Source organism: Malus sylvestris, chromosome 10, assembly GCF_916048215.2.
Source record: "Malus sylvestris chromosome 10, drMalSylv7.2, whole genome shotgun sequence".
NCBI lineage: Eukaryota > Viridiplantae > Streptophyta > Magnoliopsida > Rosales > Rosaceae > Malus > Malus sylvestris.
The window spans coordinates 37,811,894-37,831,349 of record NC_062269.1 but is presented as its reverse complement, the minus strand read 5'-3'; the positions used below and the strand labels follow the sequence as shown (position 1 = coordinate 37,831,349).

Here is a 19,456-nt window from a genome sequence, read left to right as displayed (position 1 = left end):
GTAAAACAAATTTTGAGTTTCAGAAAGTAAAGTAGTGCTTTTTGAGTTATAGAGGGCAAACTGAGATCAAAATAAAGTTCCGGGAACATAGCTAAAAATAAGCCTTTTAAAAAAGGACAAAGACTTTTAAAAAAGGACAAAGAAAATGACTTGGATTGTCTGCCCTCTTAGTTATGGTGCCCTTCCATGCCCTCCTATTTTGTGCGGTCACGGTTAAGCCACGTCAATATTTTATATTAATTTTTTAATAAGATAATAAGACAAAAAATAATAAAAACATAAAATATTGACGTGGCTTAACCGTGACCGCACAAAATAGGAGGGCATGGAAGGGCACCACAACTAGGAGGGCAGACAATCCAAGTCCCAAAGAAAACACCTTGGACAATAATGTGAAGAACTGGGGGACTAGCCTATATAGACTTGCAAGTCAATGACGTGAATTGTATTTGTACGTTCTAACTTCTAATCAAAGGGCCGGGAGGAGGGACCCTTTATTAGTTAACAAGATTGAAATTGATCAGAGGAATAATCTGGATGATATTTGCTATAAAGTCAGGTGGGTTGGGTTGGGGGCTCATATCAAATGTAATGCTAGCTAGAAGAAAATGGCAAGATTTCTCATCATGCTCACATTGATCTTTTGCTTCTCCTCATCATCAACAGTCAAAATTGAAGCACAGTCTCAATCTGATCCTAAAGAAGGTAGCAAGTCACTCTTATTCTTCTTTTCTTTTTACTTCTTAATTTATTCAAGGGCATTTTATGTTCAAGTCATTCTATTGACCATGTGAAATCCCACGTTGGGGAATTAAGAAGTTTGCACGTGTTTATGAAGAGTTGAGTTACTTTCTCATATTGCCAGTTGATTTTCATGAGCGGGCTTAATCTTTAGTTGAGATCTTGAATTATTTTATTTTATATTTTATATGTAGTGGTGAGTGTGTTTTTCTTTCTACTTTACTATTTTGTTTATTGTATTAGAAAAACTGAAAATACTGTATCATTGATGAAGCTCAGTGCAATAGTTTTCCTCTTTGATTAGAGAATTTGTAGAAGATTTTAGTCTTTCTCAAACTTGTTTGGGTAAAGACTACACCAGTGTAAGAGCAATCCTAGGTCAATTCTCTTGTTTCTATAAGTTGTTAGATTAAATAAATCAAAATAGAATTAAGGACAGACAATAAGAGCTTGAAAACCATTTCCCTTTTTGTTATTGTTCAAGTTGGTAATTTTATTAATTGTTCAAGTTGGCATTTTTTTTAATATTTAAGTTGGTAATACCAAAAATCTATCATTTGGAGCTTCACTTTTTCTTGAATTATAATTATAATTTTTTTTATATGGAAGTCTGGATATTTTATGTTGTTGAATAGAAGAGATCATAATGCTCAGTGCCAAAGTTGGTCTCATTGATTTCGAATTTTCCTATTGCTCAACTACATACTATTTAAGAAAAATGATCTTTTCTTAAACGTGTACTTTTTCTATAAAAAAAAATTTATATGATTTCCCTTTGTGTACTTTTCCACAAAAAAAAAAATTATATGAATTCCTTTGATTCTTGAATAAACTCTGTTTCATTTTAGTAAAATAGAATTTCTAATGGATTTTATTTGTGGGCGCAGTGGAAACACTAAAGGAAATAGCTAAACAAATTGGGAAAAAAGACTGGAACTTCAGCATAGACCCATGCATCAATGACACAAATTGGGCTACCCCAAAATCTGCTAACTTGCCTCACTACAACAACACTGTCATCTGCAACTGCTCCACGCCTGATGGTTTTTGCCATGTTGTCAGCATGTATGCCAACTTTTCTTTTGAACAGAAGCCATAGTGCTAATTCATTGAAAAAAATATTACAACATAATTACAAGGGTGCTATAACCAAGTATAACTTTATCAGTGACCCAAATCTTTAATTTGGAGAGAATAAGCGCACAAGCACGCTTAATTAATCCCTTATATGGCAACACAGTGAACAAATAAACACACAAAAACTATCGGTATAGATTTTCCACAATAGATCAGTGATGGCAGATCCAAAAAGGAACACAAAAGCTATCACTAAGAAGTGAGGCCACACAAACTGGTAGGCGGCACAAATATACACAAAACATAACTAAACCGAGAAGGAAATCACTGTCGGCTTGTCTCCACAACCACATCTGCAATGCCACCGGATCAGAACCAGCGCGCCACTATAATAAAAAAGGTCGTACCCAGTGCACAAGGCTCCCGCTTTACGCAGGGTCTGGGAGAGGTGAATGTCGGCTAACCTTACCCCCATTTATGGAGAGGCTGCTCCCAAGTCTCGAACCCGAGACCTACCGCTCATGGGCGAAGGCACTTGCCATCGCACCACTATAATGCAGGCATAAAATTTGATTTTGTTTTGTGATAACATTATGTACGCCTGCAGGTGTTTGTAATAACATTACGGATTCGAAGACTGAATTTTCGGTTGCTATATATAATTCCCTTCATTGTTCATTAGGATAGATATAAAATATTAGGATTCCCTTTGCTTCAGTGTTTAAAGGTTGTGAGCTCTTGACATTTTTGTGATACAGTTTTCTCATGGGGCAAGATCTTGCTGGTGTAGTTCCACCATCAATTGCAAAGTTACCCTACCTAAAGAAAGTGTAAGGAAACATTTTCAGCCTTATATTTTGAAATCTATTATCTGAAAAGGTGTTTTTACATCATTTTCTCAAATGTTGGCGTAAGATTACTAATATCTTTGCTATTGTTTACAGTGATTTCTCCCAGAACTACCTCAGCGGTACTATACCGCGTGAATGGGCTTCTACGAAGTTGGAAGTTCTGTAAGTGACTTGCCAACTTCATATATGGGTACATTAATGCAGAAGGATCAGTGACATAAAAAGAGTACATCAATTGAATTATGATTAACAAAATGAGTACATTAATGCAGGTCCATTAATGTGAACAACTTATCGGGACCGATCCCTGGCTACTTGGGATACATTACCAGCCTAAAATATATGTATGCTCTGGTTTGATCTCTCATTACGAGCTCATATTAATTGTAAAAATGAATTTTACGTCACTCTGTTTAGTGTACTGTGATGACTGATGAAGGAGAATTATGTTTTCAGGAACTTACAGAATAACATGTTGTCTGGAACTGTTCCTCATGAGCTTGGGAAATTGGTTAACTTGAACAATCTGTAAGCTTTTGTGCAATTTCTAGATAACTTGAATAAGAAATACCAGTACTGATAAATTGAAATTGGTGTCTATATATAGCATTCTGAATGAAAACTATCTGACGGGAGAGCTGCCTGGGTCTCTTACTAAGCTGACTGAGTTAACAGAACTGTACGTATTTGTACCCTTTTTCTTTCTTATTGTAAATCTGTTAGAAATCTTCGGGATTTATTGTAATTCCCTAATTGCATTTATGCAGTAGAATTAGCAGTAACAGCTTCACTGGAAAAATACCTGATTATTTTCAAAGCTGGAAGCATCTTCAGAAACTGTGAGCAAAAAACAATATTTTCCTATGACATATTCGAAATTGTTAGGGTATATAATTTCTGTTGTAACATCTATCCGTTTCGACTTCTGTTGTTCACAATTGTTAAGTGATTTTCCTTTTCCATCTTCAAAATTTTTAAGACATATATCTTTTCTAGTGTAACATCTTATTCGTTTTGAATTCCGTTGTTGACAGAGAGATCCAAGCTAGTGGCTTCCAAGGTCCAATTCCATCGAGCATTTCCGTCTTAAGTAATTTAAAAGAACTGTGAGTTCTGAATGTAATTCTAAGTTCCATTATCACTAAAGAACCTTGATCTGCCTTTAAAAAATTATCATAACTCTCTCACTGGTGATTCTTTTTCTTTTCCTTTTCTTAAAAATGATTCACGGTGTGATGTAATGCAGAAGGATCAGTGACATAAAAAGTGGTGGTTCAAAATTTCCACCCTTGAGTCGTATGACAAACATGCAACGTTTGTAAGTTGTGAAAGTACTGTATTTTCTTGTAATTTTAGACTAATCAATACTTAGTGCACTTTTGCTAATATATAGTTATGTTGCAGAATGCTGAGGAGGTGTAACTTATATGGACCTATCCCCGCTTATATGGCAGCATTGACAAACTTGAAAATATTGTGATACTACTGTTCTTCATTTTTCATATTTTTTACTTGTTTAATTGATATCTTCTTGTTCACGAGTTGGCTAATGAGTTCATTCTCTTCAGTTAAGCATCCAATTAGTGATCAGCTTTGGGTTCATGTAACATAGTTTTAGTTATTTTCTTGCAGAGATCTCAGTTTCAATAGATTGGAAGGAAATATTCCTGATATGGCAGCTCTGTCAAACTTGCAGTGGATGTAAGAAACAACAAAATTTCGTAGTTATTTGTTTAGATAGTCAATATTTCGTCTATGTAACCACCCGTCTGGAACAGTAACTATATAGTTCAACTAAATGTGACCATGTAATTGTTTTTGGAATAGATATCTCACAAGCAACTTGCTCACTGGGTCTATTCCAGACTGGATCAAGATCAAAAATACTAGAACGTATGTTCCCTATCATATTATCGGATTGCTTGAGTTTGTTTTCCATTGAATCCGGCAGCAATATATTCTTCAAATTCATTATAATGTTTTACACATAACGGGAACACATGCTTTGGGCGTACTGTTTGCGTATGCTGATTAATATCTAGCAAGATTAACAGAAGCATAATTTGTGCCTCTTGAAACATTTGGCTGACCAATGACTAAGATTTTCTGTCATTAAATAATCTTTTTAGCACTCAACTTTATAGACACTTTAACATTTACTTTTCTAGTAGAGGCCGGTAAAATGGCTTACAAAGTTACTGTATGTATGTGCAGCCAGATAGATCTTTCTTACAATAATTTTTCTCAGACCTCCGAGCCAACTACTTGTAGAGAACAGCTGTGAGAACAGTTTTCTTTTAGTTAACATGCTCAGCACATTTCACTGTTTTCACTCACCTGAGTCACCTCTAATTTTCTTTTGGACCTAACTGATGATTTCTCATGTATATATCAGGAACTTGTTCAAAAGCTTTTCTGGACGAGACAACTCGTAAGACTTCTAACTTGATTAGTCTTCAACAGTGAAGAGATTTTCTTTTCCTTTTCATTATGTGGACTTCAGATTTACATAAGCTAATTTTTACTGCACTAATGTAGATTATCTGGAGGGTGCCTCGAAACTTTTTCGTGTCCAAAAGGTAAACAACATATCTATTAGATTTTAAATATGATTGTAAGTTTACTTTTTAGTTACCCAACTGGGATAATTACAGTTTTCATCAAAGAAATGATAGGAAAGGGTATTTTTCTATAATCTGATTATAACTGATATATATTGATTATCTTTGAAGAGGAGTACTCATTACATATTAACTGTGGAGGAAGTAAAACCACCATTGGAGGAATTATATTTGAAGAGGATCAAGACCTGGGGGGTGATGCAAAATTTGTTCCGGTGATACCTAACTGGGGAATCAGTTTCACTGGATTGTTTTGGGATGTTAACACCACGGCTTATGACTACATAGCAAACAATATATCCATACTTGAAATGAACAACTCGGAGTTGTACATGAGCGCACGCCTATCGCCTCTTTCTCTCACATATTATGCACGCTGCCTGGGAAATGGAAATTATACCGTGAAACTCCATTTTTCAGAGATAATAATCAGAGGCAATAAATCATTTTACAGTTTTGGAAGACGGATATTTGATGTCTACATTCAGGTAGTTAATCACACCTTATTTTGTGCGCTCTATATGCTACTGAAGATGAATTCTCTGATTGATAAAGTTTTTCACAGGAGAAACTAGTGTGGAAGGATTTTGACATAGAAAGGGAAGCACATGGGGTTGACAGGGTAGTCATTAAGGAACTTAAAGCAGTTCATGTTAAGGATAAAACTTTACTGATCCGGTTTCATTGGTCAGGGAAAGGGACAACAACCTCCCCAAAGAGAGGAACATATGGTCCTCTTATATCAGCTATCTCTGTAGACTCTGGTATCTTCTAAAGTTGGAACTTTTAACACACACACACACCCTCTCTCTCTCTCTCTCTCTCTCTCTCTCTCTCTCAACCCAAAGCTTTGTTTAAATTAGAGTGGAAAAAGTAATCAAATGTGAAGTTTGTTTACTTTGGTGGATTGATATGCCCTATGTATATATGGCTGTAGATCATAGATAGAAGAAGCCTTTATATATCCCTCGTGACTTTGTTTTTCATTTCTTTTTTCAAATTATGTAGACTTCAAGCCTCCTCTCAGCAGTAGCAAAAGCAAGATGCCTATTGTGGTTGGAACTGCAGTTGGAGCTTCGGTTGTGTGCCTCATTTTCTTGACTTTAGGCATTCTTTGGTGGAGATGTTGTCCTAATAGCAAGACATCAAGGGAAAAAGGTACTACTAAGCTACTGTGAAAGCTTCATGCAGTACCTTGGTCTCAGTGTTTCAAATTCCATGTTGCTAGGGAATACACTCTCAGGCTCTAAGTTCAAAAGAAGTATTGTAAGTGCATAAGATATTACCAATATTTTGACGTTGTTCTTTGGACAGCTCTAAGAGGGCTGGATCTGCAAACTGGTTTTTTCACCTTCAGGCAAATTAAAGCTGCCACTAATAACTTCGATCCAAAAAACAAAATTGGAGAAGGCGGTTTTGGGTCTGTCTACAAGGTGCCGTACAATTCCAACCCGCGTATTTTCCTCTATTTTTGCATGTCGTCAGTTGACTATTTGGCTTTTACGTAAAATGCAGGGTGTATTGGTGGATGGTACTATAATCGCGGTTAAACAACTATCATCAAAATCAAAGCAAGGAAACCGGGAGTTTGTGAATGAAATAGGCATGATATCCGCCTTGCATCATCCAAATCTTGTTAGATTGTATGGATGTTGTATTGAATCAAACCAATTATTGTTGGTATATGAATATATGGAAAATAATAGCCTGGCACATACTTTGTTCGGTAAGTTTAATTATCAAGTTTAGTAACAAAACTTCACAGGAATGGTGAATTAAAATGACCTGGAAATTCATGTTTGCTTCAGGCCCAGAGGAAGGTCCTTTAAAGCTGGATTGGCCTACGAGGGAGAAAATATGCATAGGTATAGCGAGAGGTCTGGCTTTTTTGCATGAAGAGTCGGCACTGAAGGTTGTACACAGAGACATTAAAACTACAAATATACTGCTAGACCAAGACCTCAATGCAAAGATCTCCGACTTCGGTTTGGCCAAACTTGATGAAGAGGAGAACACCCACATTAGCACCAGAGTTGCTGGAACCATGTAAGCGTGCTGCTACTATATTCTATATTCTTATTTATTGAAATGTCGCCTCAAACTTCTGTCGCGTCTAAGTCCTTAATTGAAACTGAATTTATTGTGCAGAGGATACATGGCTCCGGAATATGCACTATGGGGTTATTTGACATATAAAGCAGATGTTTACAGTTTTGGTGTGGTTGCATTGGAAATTGTTGCTGGAAAGAACAACATGAAATATCGACCAAATGAGAACTTCGTATGCCTTCTGGATTGGGTAAGATCTTCATTCTAAGACCGTGAGTATATGTCAAGGTTGAGGATCTAATCTCGCCTAGTCCTCTTATATCTGCTTATTTCAGGCTCTTGTATTACAACAAAAGGGGAACTTAATAGAGCTAGTGGATCCAAGGTTGGGGTCCGATTTCGACGTGGAAGAGGCGATTACAATGGTTAAGGTAGCTCTCTTATGCATCAATCCAGCACCAGCACTCAGGCCTACAATGTCTGAAGTAGTGAGCATGCTCGAAGGACGAGCCCCTGTTTGTGAATCGGTCATGAACCCAAGTATCTACGGCGATGAACTGAGGTTAGCATCCTTGAGAAACCCGTTTGATCCGATTGCACAGCAGAGTACAAGTGAAACTCAGAGCCTTGTTGGTTCATCAGATGCAACATTGATTCATTCTTCTGCAACTACGTCCTCAGATCTCTATAAAATTGGTCCTAGTAGTAGCACATTTTCTTAGAAATGTAAACCTGTTATGCTCTCAACTATGCAAGTGCTATTGTGTAATGATAAGTAGTACTATCACTTTGCAATATCAAAGCTTCAGCTACCTCCTAAGGGTTTGATATATTCGCGAAGTAGAAGCTTTAAGTGACAAAGCTGAGCAAGTGGAGAAAGAAAAAAAGACTGTAATTTTTAAGTGATTCAAAGTCAGTCCTTCAATCTTTACGTATATAATTGTCAAGATCAAGCTGTCAATGTTTCCACTTCACATGGTTTTAATTCTAAGGAATTACAGCAGGGAGGAAAGGTTGAATATTGAAAGTTGGTCATTCTGGCTCAATTGTTTATCACGGTCGCTTGTGTAATGTCTCGAATTTGTAACAAGTCAACTAGCTCTGAATTTATAAATATTTCTCTTCTAATGTCAACTTGATTTCAAATTTAAATCCCGGTTGGTAATTGTATGCATAAAAACACACACAATATTCATATTAGATAAACATAAAAAATAAGAAAAAATTAAAGAGACTCTCTTAGTGGGACTTTTCATGAACTTTCTATCACCTATCACCTCATGTTTTTTGTCCAATGTTTTATAATGTTGACACGAGAATTAATGTTAAATTGTGAGATATATGAGAGTTCATAGAGAATTCTACTTTTAAGAGAATCCCCTTACCATTTCTCATAAAATAATAAAAACACATTACCATAGAGTATATGATAACTGATAATCAATACCATACACAGATCATTACTTTAGAGTGTTTGGAAACTTTCAACAGAGACTTTGTACTGGTTTGGTACTGAGGTGCTTTTATAAAAATTGGGTATAAAAAAGCTGAGTTCAAAAAGGTGTTTGGTAAACACTTAAAAATAACTTATTTTCACAGTTTTGGGTAAAAAAAAGCCGCAAATGTGAAGCAGCAAAAATAAGTTTATTTTCACAGCACAGCAGAAATAGTTTTTTATTTCAAAGTACAGCAATACCAAACTAGCTATGCAACTTCATACTTTTTTCCCAAGAGAGTACTAGCTAGCAAAGCACGTCTAGCAAGACTGCTAGCAAAGCAGCACCTGGTATTCTCATCCCAAACAACAGGAGCATTTTTACGCACTACCATAATTATAGTGTATGTTTATCATACATCTGATTATTTACCACATGTTATTTCATTTATTTCAAAATTAAAAAAGTAACATTTAATATGAAAATTAACTAAGATTAAATAAACAGATATATAATAGATGATTAAGTAAACGATGAGCATATAGTTATGGCACTTCCCATCATCAATTCTAGTTGGGGTCCACTCCTTCGAAAATAAAAATATAGAAATTGCACATTAAACTAACACGGAGAGCTCACAAACAGTAAAGGGTTTCTTCTCCATTATGCCATCACGGAAATGGATTCTTTTCAGATCTCTTCCATCAAATCTTGTCAATCAATAAATTCGGATTTTTAGAATTTAATTCAACGGTTAAAGTTATTATAACTTTTAAATAAACTTTATATTTTTAACCGTTGAATCAAATTTTAATAGATCAAATTAGTTGATTGACAAGATTTGGTGGATGGGATCTAGAGAAGATCACTTTCCCCGTCAGACTTCTCTTTTTCATTTTACCCTTTTAAACTTTAATACCCATCAGACCCTGCGTAAAGCGGGAGCCTTGTGCACTGGGTACGACCTTTTTTTTTTTTAGTTCCTTTTTTTAAAGAAGTTCCTTTTTTAAGACTTCTCTTTTAGACTTTTAAAGAAGTTCCCTTTTTTTTTTTTTTTTTTAAGTGGGTCTCAATAAGAAATTGATGATGGAATGAGAATGCCAGGTGCCTTCCGACTCTTCTTGCTAGACTTGCTTTGCTAGCAAGTCTTGTTAGCAATTTGCTATTCCAAATTGAGAAATATTAAGGAAATTTTTTCAATAATATAACTCTCAACGGTCTTTCCATTATCTTATATTTTTAACATAATTTTCATGCTATTATTATAAAATTTTATGCTAAAAATATGAGATGTTGAAAGTTTATAGAAAGTCTGATTTTTAGAAAGTCTCCTGAACATTTATGATATTGAAAACTTTGAACTCTTTTCATATTATTGAAAACGTTGCAGTATATTGGATTTTTTTTTTTGGTCAAAGTTGCGTATTGGAAATTAGATGTGCATATTTAATTGCACCAGTTACCATGTGCGCCCAATGAATTAGACATTATCTTAATCTTTAATGAGATAAGGTATTTTGGGATGCACAATAGACCTCTCTAGCTAGTCCATGATTATTTTAAGTCAATATATTAATCAGAAATACTAACTTTATTAGTACGTATACATGTGATGGGAATCGATATTAATGTAAGAGCCGAAATATAATAAATATCTCCACATGCATATATAAAACGAACAAGAGAAACTTATACATGTATTTAAATCGTTAAAATGAACGTATCTCAAACTTATTATATTAGGTGTCAAGCTGCATAGTGCGTAGCCCTCATATGTTTCTTTCCTGTATTTGTTGTTTTTAATCCATTTTTTATATATTTTGTCCTTCTAAACATTTCCATTCGAGATTAATACTCAGTACTCATTTTTTTGGGTCAAATACTCGTAGTACTCATTCAATCATATATAATATATGTATCACCTATCCCAGATTGATACTCTTCTAGTTCCAACTTCCTATATATATTATTTCTAGTTGTTTTATTAGGAAACACTAATTTACTTAGGTATTTCTCCCTTTTGAAATATCTAGATTGATGACATAATTAACTTACTCATAAGACATCGAGTGATTAGTTTGAGATATCTTTAACGTCGCACTTGTATGTAAGTTCTTTTCGTATAACTGAAACCTCTTGAATATGTAAAATTAAATTTGTTAGCAAATTGTTTGCCTCCCCATGTTGAAGTTGATGGCTTTAATTAGGTTTACTTTTCTTGGCGATGGATCTCACAAATTGTTTGCGTCCCTCGTGTGAACTTGGTGGCTCTCACATCTTATTTCCATATATATGAAACAGACCAGCAGTCATCAGCGACTAGTATGTATTTCTCAGAGCACAGCCTAGCCTGAATAGAGCTGCTGCAGTTCCCACAGAAATTCAACGACAGACCAACTGAAGTTGACATGTAAATTTGTCCCAAAAGGAAAATAAATTTAGCATAATAAATGATTGGATATCAACAACACCTTCATTTCTTCCTAAGAATCAAACGGGGAGAAGGATTTTTATTTCTTGACAGGAAATGCCATAATTGCGATATAACCGTGTTAAGTGAATTGCTCTCTCAAAACCAGGCCTCAAGGTAATACCAATGTTGAAGAGTAGTAAAAACAGTAAAACACACATTAAATACACATGTCAAATAAAGTGGCTAGTAATCAAATTGTGGTCCATATTCTTAAAATTTTATATACCTAGATCGATCTAAGATTGAAAGCGAAAGATTGTGTGGTCAGCTGCTGATTTTTAATATTTAGTCAAAGAAAAGCAAAACACCTCGACAATCATTTAAAGGGTAACTATTAGTAGAGCTCCCTCGCATTCATTAATTACAGAGGTTGTGATAGCTGGATGATGCAGATTTGAGATATAACTGCACAAATCATGCTATGCTGAAGGCGAAGAAAAAGATGGCAGAATTTGATATTGGGATCATATTGGTCATCTGCTTTTGCTGCATATTAACACTCAAAGTTGAAGCTCAATCGCAATCTGTACGTCTTGCTCCCACTGAAGGTAATTTGCCACTCTTCTTCTTTTTCTTGTTCTTTCTCAGAATCTTGTTCAAGTTGGTATATTTTGGTAGGGGTATGATTTCTGCACTCATTTTTCTGCTCATGCACTCCCGTTAGATTGGACAAACAAAAGAAAATCATGGGATAGTAAAAAAAAGGAGTGCAGAAGGAGAAAACGAAAGTTTGGAAATCATTTTTCCTTTTTGTTCTTGTTCAAGTTGGCTTTTTTTTTCTTTTTTTTTTTTTTCAAATGTTCAAGTTGGTTATACCAAAAACCTATCATCTGAAACCTCACTTTTTTCTTATATTTTTTATGTTATGAAAGTCTGGATTTTTCACTTTGTCAAGTAATAGAGATTACAGTGCTCAGTCCCAAAGTTGGTCTCTTTTGTTGAGAATTTTAGAAGAAAATTTTAATCTTTCTTAAACATGTTTTCTGTAAAAAATTTATATGAATTCCCTTGGTTTCTTTTTCCTCTGAAAGTACTGGGATTCTTGAATGAAAAACATAAACAAGAGAAAAATAGAATTATTAATTACCTTTGATTTGTGGGTACAGTGGAAGCTCTAAAAGAAATAGCTACACAAATTGGAAAACAAGACTGGAACTTCAGCATAGACCCATGCAGCAATGACACAAATTGGGCTACCCCAAAATCTGATAACTTGCCTCTCTACAATAACACTGTCATCTGCAACTGCTCCTACCCTGATGGTTATTGCCACGTTGTCAGCATGTATGTCAACTCAGAACCTTATTTGTGTATATTCTTTGTTCGTTTTTTTTATCAATTTAATTATCTTCTGTAGCGTTTACTTTTTAGGATAGTTCAGTATAATAATGCAGGCATATGTTAGGTACTCAAGCCCAAGGGAAGAGTCCAACCCAAAAGACTAGTCCAATAGGTGGGAGGACCCCAAGGACTTAAGAACCCCTACACCCCCATAAGTGTAGTTGATGTGGGATCATAACATTACACCACCCTTCGGAAGCCGACGCCCATGGCGGCCCTTACTCTGGTGGCTTTCACTCTTAACGGCGGTGCACCCTTAGGTCATCCCGTTAAGGTAGCCCTTTCCAGGTCGCCCCCTCCGCAGCGTCAGGAACCTAAGCTCTGATACCAATGTTAGGTACTCAAGCCCAAGGGAAGAGCCCAACCCAAAAGACTAGTCCAATAGGTGGGAGGACCCTAAGGACTTAAGAACCCCTACACCCCCATAAGTGTAGTTGATGTGGGATCATAACAGTATAAAATTTGATTTTGTTTTGTAACATTATGTACGCCGGCCTGTAGTTTTCTAATCTTTTTTTTTTCGTTGACGGATTCTAAGACTGCATTTTCAGTTGCTAAACATAATTTCCCTTTGACATTTTCGTGATACAGTTTTCTCAAAGGACAAGATCTTGCGGGTGTAGTTCCACCATCTGTTGCAAAATTACCCTATCTAAAAATTGTGTAAGGAAACATTTTCAGCTGTATATTCGCTGAAAAAGGTGTTTTACATCATTTCCTCAAATATTGGTATTGTTACTAATATCTTCTCTCTTGTGTACAGTGATTTCACCCGGAACTACCTCAGTGGTACTATACCGAGTGAATGGGCTTCTACAAAGTTGGAATATGTGTAAATGATTTCTCAACTTTATGTTCAAGGTTAGTGGTTTATAGCTTATACTAATAGAGCTAATAAAATGAGTACAATGCAGATCCATTACCGTGAACAACTTAACGGGACCAATCCCTGGCTACTTGGGAAACATTACCACCCTAATATACATGTATGCTCTGGCTTGATCTCTCGTTATGACCGTATGTTATTTGTAAACATCAATTTTAAGTTTGCGCTCAGTTTAGAGTATTGTAATGGCTGATGAAGGAGAATATGTTTTCAGGAGCTTAGAGAATAACCAGTTTTCTGGAACTGTTCCTCCTGAGCTTGGGAAATTGGTTAACTTGAATAATCTGTAAGCACATTCTTCTTTCTTTCACCCTCAGTTTGCTCTTACTTAATTTTTAAATTTTATGTAACTTGAATAAGCAAGTACCAGTCGATAAATTAGCATTGGTATCTGCAGCATTCTGAATGCAAACAATCTCACAGGAGAGCTGCCGGTGGCTCTAACTAATCTGACTAAGTTAACAGAACTGTAAGCGTTTGTACCCTTACCATTTTTTTCTTATAACCTTTTTCTGTAAGAAATATTCCGATTTATTCTATTCAATGATTCTGTTTATGCAGTAGGATTAGCATGAATAACTTCACTGGAAGAATACCAAATTTTATTCAAAGCTGGAAGCAACTTAAGAAACTGTGAGCAATATTTTCCTATTTGATATTCTAAATTGTTCGAATATATATTTTCTGGTGTAACATCCTTCTGTTTCGACTTGTGTTGTTGACAGAGAGATCCAAGCTAGTGGTCTCCAAGGGCCCATTCCTTCTAGCATTTCTGGCTTGAGTAATTTAGCAGAGCTGTGAGTCCTGCATTCGATCCTAAGTTGCATTAATGCTTAAAAGCTTAATCTTGCTTTACAAGTTTATCATAACTCCCTATCGAACATACATCTTTTTAAAGCAGAAGGATCAGCGATATCGATGGAGGGGGTTCAGAATTTCCGCCCTTGAGTAGTATGACAAACATGAATAGTTTGTAAGTCTTGAAAGTGTTGTAATTATAATTTTATGTTGCTTATACTTTTAGACTAACCCACACTTAACTTGTGCTAATAAATAGTCGTGTTGCAGAATGTTGAGGAGCTGCAACTTATCCGGAAGTATCCCTGATTATATATCAGCCATGACAACACTGAAAATATTGTAATACTACCATTCTTCATTTATAATTTCGATTTTTCTTGCTCAAGTGTACACCAAAATTAATTGATAATTTTCTTGCTCATTTATGAGTTCATTTTGTTCAGTTAAGCATCCAAATAATTAACATATGATTCGTAAAACATAATTTTAGTTATTTTCTTGTAGAGATCTGAGCTTCAACAGGCTGGAGGGGAACATTCCTGATAATATTGGAACTCTGACAAACCTGCAGTACTTGTAAGAAACGTAAACTTCGTCCAAGGCGTGAGCATACATCATTATTCATAGAGGACTCCCCTGAATTTTTTTTATAATTACCTATATCAAATGACATCTCTAATGGAAGCAGAGATTTTGATGTAGAATGACACAAATTTCTTAGTTATCTGTGTGTATGTTGTCAATGCTTTCGTCCATGCAACCGGCCTTTTGAAACAGTAATGATATACTTTAAGTTAGTATGACTATGCAATTTCTTTCTGAATAGGTATCTCACAAGTAACTTGCTCCACGGGTCTATTCCGGACTGGATCAAGAGCAGAGATAGTCATTAGTATGTTTTCCATCCTTTTGTTTAGGATTTTCTGTCGTTAATTCATCCTTTAAGCGTCTAACAATTTTATGATACGTTAAAACTTATTTTTCTAGTAGAGTTATAAGCGCCTTCTTATTTTATTGTACTTGTGTGCAGCCAGATAGATGTTTCTTACAATAATTTTTCTGTGAATTCTGAGCCTGCTTCGTGTAGAGAGACCCTGTAAGAGGACAATTTTCTTTTTAGTTGATATACTCAATACAGTTCGTGCTCTTCACTCACCTCTAATTTTCGTTTGAACCAAATTGATTTCGCATGTATCAGGAACTTGTTCAAAAGCTTTACAGCACAAGACAACTCGTAAGCTTTTAACTTATTTAGTCTTCAATGATGAATAAATTTCCTTTCCTTTTCGTTCTGTGAAACCTAATTGTTTTACATAAATTGATTTTCACTACATTCCAGATTATTTGGAGAGTGTCTGAATAGCTATCCATGTCCTAAAGGTAACAATATATCTCTTAGATTCAAAATATGATTACAAGATATGAACTTTCGTTACCCGAATATTTTATTTTCATTTATCTATTCAGATATTTGCTTTAGTATCGAATTCATATGATCTTGATTCTCGGTTGTTAATGGATAGATCGATATTCACTACACATAAATTGTGGTGGAACGGCAACCACTGTTGGAGGAGTTGACTTTGAAGCGGATACAGACTTGGGAGGTCCAGCAAAGTTCGTTCCAGTGAGACCTATGTGGGGAATCAGTACCACCGGACATTTCTGGGATGCTAACCCCACCTCTAATGACTACATTGCAAATAACATATCGATACTTGGAATGGACAACTCTGAGTTGTACACAAATGCACGCCTATCGCCTCTTTCTCTCACTTATTATGCACGCTGCCTCGGAAATGGAAATTATACTGTGAGACTTCACTTTTCGGAGATAATAATCAGAGACAACAGATCTTTCTATAGTCTTGGAAGACGGATATTTGATGTGTATATTCAGGTAGTTAATCACGCCTTATTTTCTGCACTCTATATGCTCTGAATTTGAGTTTGCTGATCGATCAAGTTTATTACAGGAGAAACTAGTATGGAAGGATTTTGACATCGAAGAGGAAGCACAAGGGGTTGATAGGGTAGTCATTAAGGAACTTAAAGCAGTTCAGGTTAAGGATAAAACTTTATTGATCCGGCTTAAGTGGTCTGGGAAAGGGACAACAGCTTCCCCAAAGAGAGGAACTTATGGTCCTCTTATATCAGCTATCTCCATGGACTCTGGTATCTTCTAAATTGCAAACTTTAGCTCTCTCTTATACGTGCACAGAAACATGCTATAGTTTGTTTGCTTAATCACATGCTGATACCAATTTATCCTTTCCTTATCAATTTTTCCAGGCTTCTAGCTAATTTTGGTCTTTTAATATAGATCCTAAAAGATATTGTTCCTGATTTGATAATACTCTCTGTAATCTGTATATATAGCTGTATATCATAGACGAAAGCTTATATCGTTCATGACTTGTTTTTCATTTACTTTTAAATTTTGTAGAATTCAAGCCTCCTCAAGAAAGCAAAAACAAAGTAAGTATTATTGTTGGAGCATCAGTTGGAGGTTCAGTTTTGGGCCTCATTTTCTTGGTTTTAGGCATTCTTTGGTGGAATGACTGTTTCGATAGCAGGACGTCAAGGGAAAAAGGTACTACTAGCTCCTGTAAAAGTTTTGAGTAGTACATTGGTCTCATTCTTTCAGAAGAACTATTGTAAATCCGCAAGATATTACCGATATCCTAACCTTCGTTCTTTGCACAGCTTTGAGAGGACTGGATCTGCAAACTGGTTTTTTCACCTTTAGACAAATCAAAGCTGCCACTAACAACTTCAATCCTAAAAACAAAATTGGGGAAGGCGGTTTTGGGTCTGTCTACAAGGTACTGTACAATTCCATCCCATATACAGTTCCACTTTTTATAGAAGTCTTCAGTTAATTATTTTTGTTACTTGCCTAGATTATGTTAATTTTTAATGCAGGGTACATTGTTGGATGGAACTATAATCGCGGTTAAGCAACTATCTTCAAAATCAAAGCAAGGAAATCGTGAGTTTGTCAATGAAATAGGCATGATATCTGGTTTACATCATCCAAATCTTGTCAGATTGTATGGATGTTGTATCGAATCAAATCAGTTACTGTTAGTGTATGAATACATGGAAAACAATAGCCTTGCACATACGTTGTTCGGTAAGCTTATTGAATATATCAATAGAACAAACGAATGGTGTATCAAGAAGTACTAAAATGACCTGGGAATCCATGTTTGTTGCAGGTCCAGAGGATGGTCCATTAAATATGGATTGGCCTACAAGGCAGAAAATATGCATAGGCATAGCAAGAGGTTTGTCCTTTTTGCATGAGGAATCAACGCTAAAGATTGTGCATAGAGACATCAAAGCGACAAATATCTTACTAGACCGAGACCTTAACCCTAAGATCTCCGACTTTGGTTTGGCCAAGCTCGATGAAGAGGAGAACACCCACATTAGCACTAGAGTGGCCGGAACTGTGTAAGCTGTTGTGTCCATGGATTTTTTCTTTCATAACTTAGCTTCATTTCAGATCTAAATTTATTTTTTCTCACTTTTCCTCCAAACTTATTTTGCCCCAAAATGTTGAACATCGTGATTCTGTCGAAAACTTGAACGTGAAGTAATGATCCATGAACAAATTTTATCTTTACGGTTTTCTATTGGGTATGTTTGAGATGAAATGCCTTGTACTAGAGGAACCATCAGTATGAGAAAAACAACATTTGTTATGCAGAGGATACATGGCGCCGGAATATGCACTATGGGGTTACTTAACCGACAAAGCAGATGTGTACAGCTTCGGCGTTGTTGCGTTGGAGATTGTTGCTGGAAAGAACAACATGAAGTATAGACCAAATCAGAATTTTGTATGCCTTGTGGATTGGGTAAGATGGATCTTCATTTTTTATTTTATTTTTCATGAAAACTGAAACAAATCAAAGAGATGTTTAGTGAGCTACACCGTAAGATCGATCTTCATTTGAATTGCTTCTGTATATACTATTAGAACGCTTTTAGATAAGTGGACAGGCACATTACCTTGCTCAGCTAGCTAAACCTGCATCTGTTTCTTTCAGGCCCTTGTCTTGCAACAAAAAGGAAATTTAATGGACCTGGTGGATCCTAGGTTGGGGTCCCAATTCAGCAAGGAAGAGGCGATTCGAATGGTGAAGGTGGCGCTGCTATGCACCAATCCGGCGCCCGCTTTGAGGCCTACAATGTCTGCAGTTGTGAGAATGCTTGAAGGGGAGACTGCTGTGCATGAATTGATCATGGATCCGAGTATATACGGCGACGAAATGAGGCTAACGGCCGTGAGAAACCAGTTTGATCAGATTGCACAAGAGAGCTCAAGTGGAACTCAGAGCCGCCTTCGTTCTTCTGATTCAACATGGATTGGTTCTTCTGCTACCGCTATGTCTTCTGATCTCTACAAAGTTAGTTCCGGTTCTTATTAAATGAGGCCAACTCTTGCTTTTGTGTATACGGAAGATTCATACAAGAAATATAGGAAGATATGAACATCTAAATTTGGTTACGGATTTTAATTAAACAGACAATTAAAGTGCACTAAATTGTGGTTTAATATTTGTAAATAGTTCTTTTATGCGTATTTGTCGAAAGATCTCTTGCTAAATGCTCTAACTTCGTTTAACAGAAAATAAATATTTTCAAGCCGTCAAGCCGTTTTTACATAGAAACATATGTTAAATGACTTTTCTAAATGCACTTTCAAGTAATTTTTCACAAAGTACATATATTTTCAGTAAAAATATTAGTGTATTTATAAGTTTATACACATAAGCGCTTGTTAACAAAAGCGCTTTTTAGGTCATCTCCAACCGAAGTAGAACCAGATGGCCATATTTCTTACCATCTTCAACCGAGGGCCAAGGAATCATAATATTTTAATGAACAGTACATGACCATATTTTTTACCATCTCCAATCAAAGGCCAAACATAATTTATTATTTAAATTTAAAAACTACAACAACTTATATTAAAAAACTACAACTTATATTTAAAAACTACAAATTAAATTTAAAACTACAACAACTTAAATTTATAGGAAAAAATTAGAATTGTTTATTTTTTAAATTTTGGCAAAAAAAATTCAAATCCAACGACTAGCTGACATCACCATCAGCATGACGTCTATTAGCCGTTGGATTTGAAATTTTTTGGTCTATAAATAAGG

At 35.6% G+C, this 19,456-nt stretch overlaps 2 protein-coding genes across 4 annotated transcripts; both read left to right on the top strand.

Moving 5' to 3' along the window:
- Positions 1–523: 523 nt before the first annotated feature.
- Positions 524–8,169, top strand: LOC126585304 (probable leucine-rich repeat receptor-like serine/threonine-protein kinase At3g14840). 2 transcript variants are annotated; one of them, XM_050249697.1, is made up of 24 exons: positions 524–705; positions 1,629–1,806; positions 2,577–2,648; positions 2,763–2,831; positions 2,942–3,013; positions 3,126–3,197; positions 3,277–3,348; positions 3,437–3,508; positions 3,704–3,775; positions 3,916–3,987; positions 4,074–4,145; positions 4,302–4,370; positions 4,497–4,562; positions 4,884–4,949; positions 5,065–5,100; positions 5,208–5,248; positions 5,402–5,778; positions 5,856–6,054; positions 6,299–6,448; positions 6,605–6,723; positions 6,806–7,016; positions 7,099–7,336; positions 7,439–7,589; positions 7,675–8,169. In XM_050249697.1, the coding sequence occupies exons 1-24, from the start codon at positions 609–611 to the stop codon at positions 8,059–8,061; spliced, it is 3,030 nt and encodes a 1,009-aa protein (XP_050105654.1). In that variant the 5' UTR covers positions 524–608; the 3' UTR covers positions 8,062–8,169. The 2 variants fall into 2 exon arrangements, with proteins under 2 accessions (XP_050105654.1, XP_050105655.1); XM_050249698.1 differs by lacking the exon at positions 4,884–4,949 and having other exon boundaries at positions 525–705.
- Positions 8,170–11,561: 3,392 nt separating this feature from the next.
- Positions 11,562–18,843, top strand: LOC126585303 (probable leucine-rich repeat receptor-like serine/threonine-protein kinase At3g14840). 2 transcript variants are annotated; one of them, XM_050249695.1, is made up of 24 exons: positions 11,562–11,796; positions 12,355–12,532; positions 13,181–13,252; positions 13,353–13,421; positions 13,504–13,575; positions 13,690–13,761; positions 13,873–13,944; positions 14,037–14,108; positions 14,201–14,272; positions 14,377–14,448; positions 14,544–14,615; positions 14,781–14,852; positions 15,103–15,168; positions 15,307–15,372; positions 15,475–15,510; positions 15,616–15,656; positions 15,800–16,176; positions 16,253–16,451; positions 16,723–16,869; positions 16,983–17,101; positions 17,202–17,412; positions 17,498–17,735; positions 17,992–18,142; positions 18,335–18,843. In XM_050249695.1, the coding sequence occupies exons 1-24, from the start codon at positions 11,670–11,672 to the stop codon at positions 18,713–18,715; spliced, it is 3,054 nt and encodes a 1,017-aa protein (XP_050105652.1). In that variant the 5' UTR covers positions 11,562–11,669; the 3' UTR covers positions 18,716–18,843. The 2 variants fall into 2 exon arrangements, with proteins under 2 accessions (XP_050105652.1, XP_050105653.1); XM_050249696.1 differs by lacking the exon at positions 14,037–14,108.
- The last annotated feature ends 613 nt before the right edge of the window (positions 18,844–19,456 follow it).

Excerpts from the sequence above, each read along its gene's own strand:
- LOC126585304 (XM_050249697.1), top strand. The coding sequence starts at position 609 with ATGGCAAGATTTCTCATCATGCTCACATTGATCTTTTGCTTCTCCTCA. Across the intron at positions 706-1,628 it reads TCAATCTGATCCTAAAGAAG|TGGAAACACTAAAGGAAATA; the intron begins GTAGCAAGTCAC and ends TTGTGGGCGCAG. Across the intron at positions 3,198-3,276 it reads TTGGTTAACTTGAACAATCT|CATTCTGAATGAAAACTATC; the intron begins GTAAGCTTTTGT and ends GTCTATATATAG.
- LOC126585303 (XM_050249695.1), top strand. The coding sequence starts at position 11,670 with ATGCTGAAGGCGAAGAAAAAGATGGCAGAATTTGATATTGGGATCATA. Across the intron at positions 14,109-14,200 it reads TGGAAGCAACTTAAGAAACT|AGAGATCCAAGCTAGTGGTC; the intron begins GTGAGCAATATT and ends TGTTGTTGACAG. Across the intron at positions 15,657-15,799 it reads TAGCTATCCATGTCCTAAAG|ATCGATATTCACTACACATA; the intron begins GTAACAATATAT and ends GTTAATGGATAG.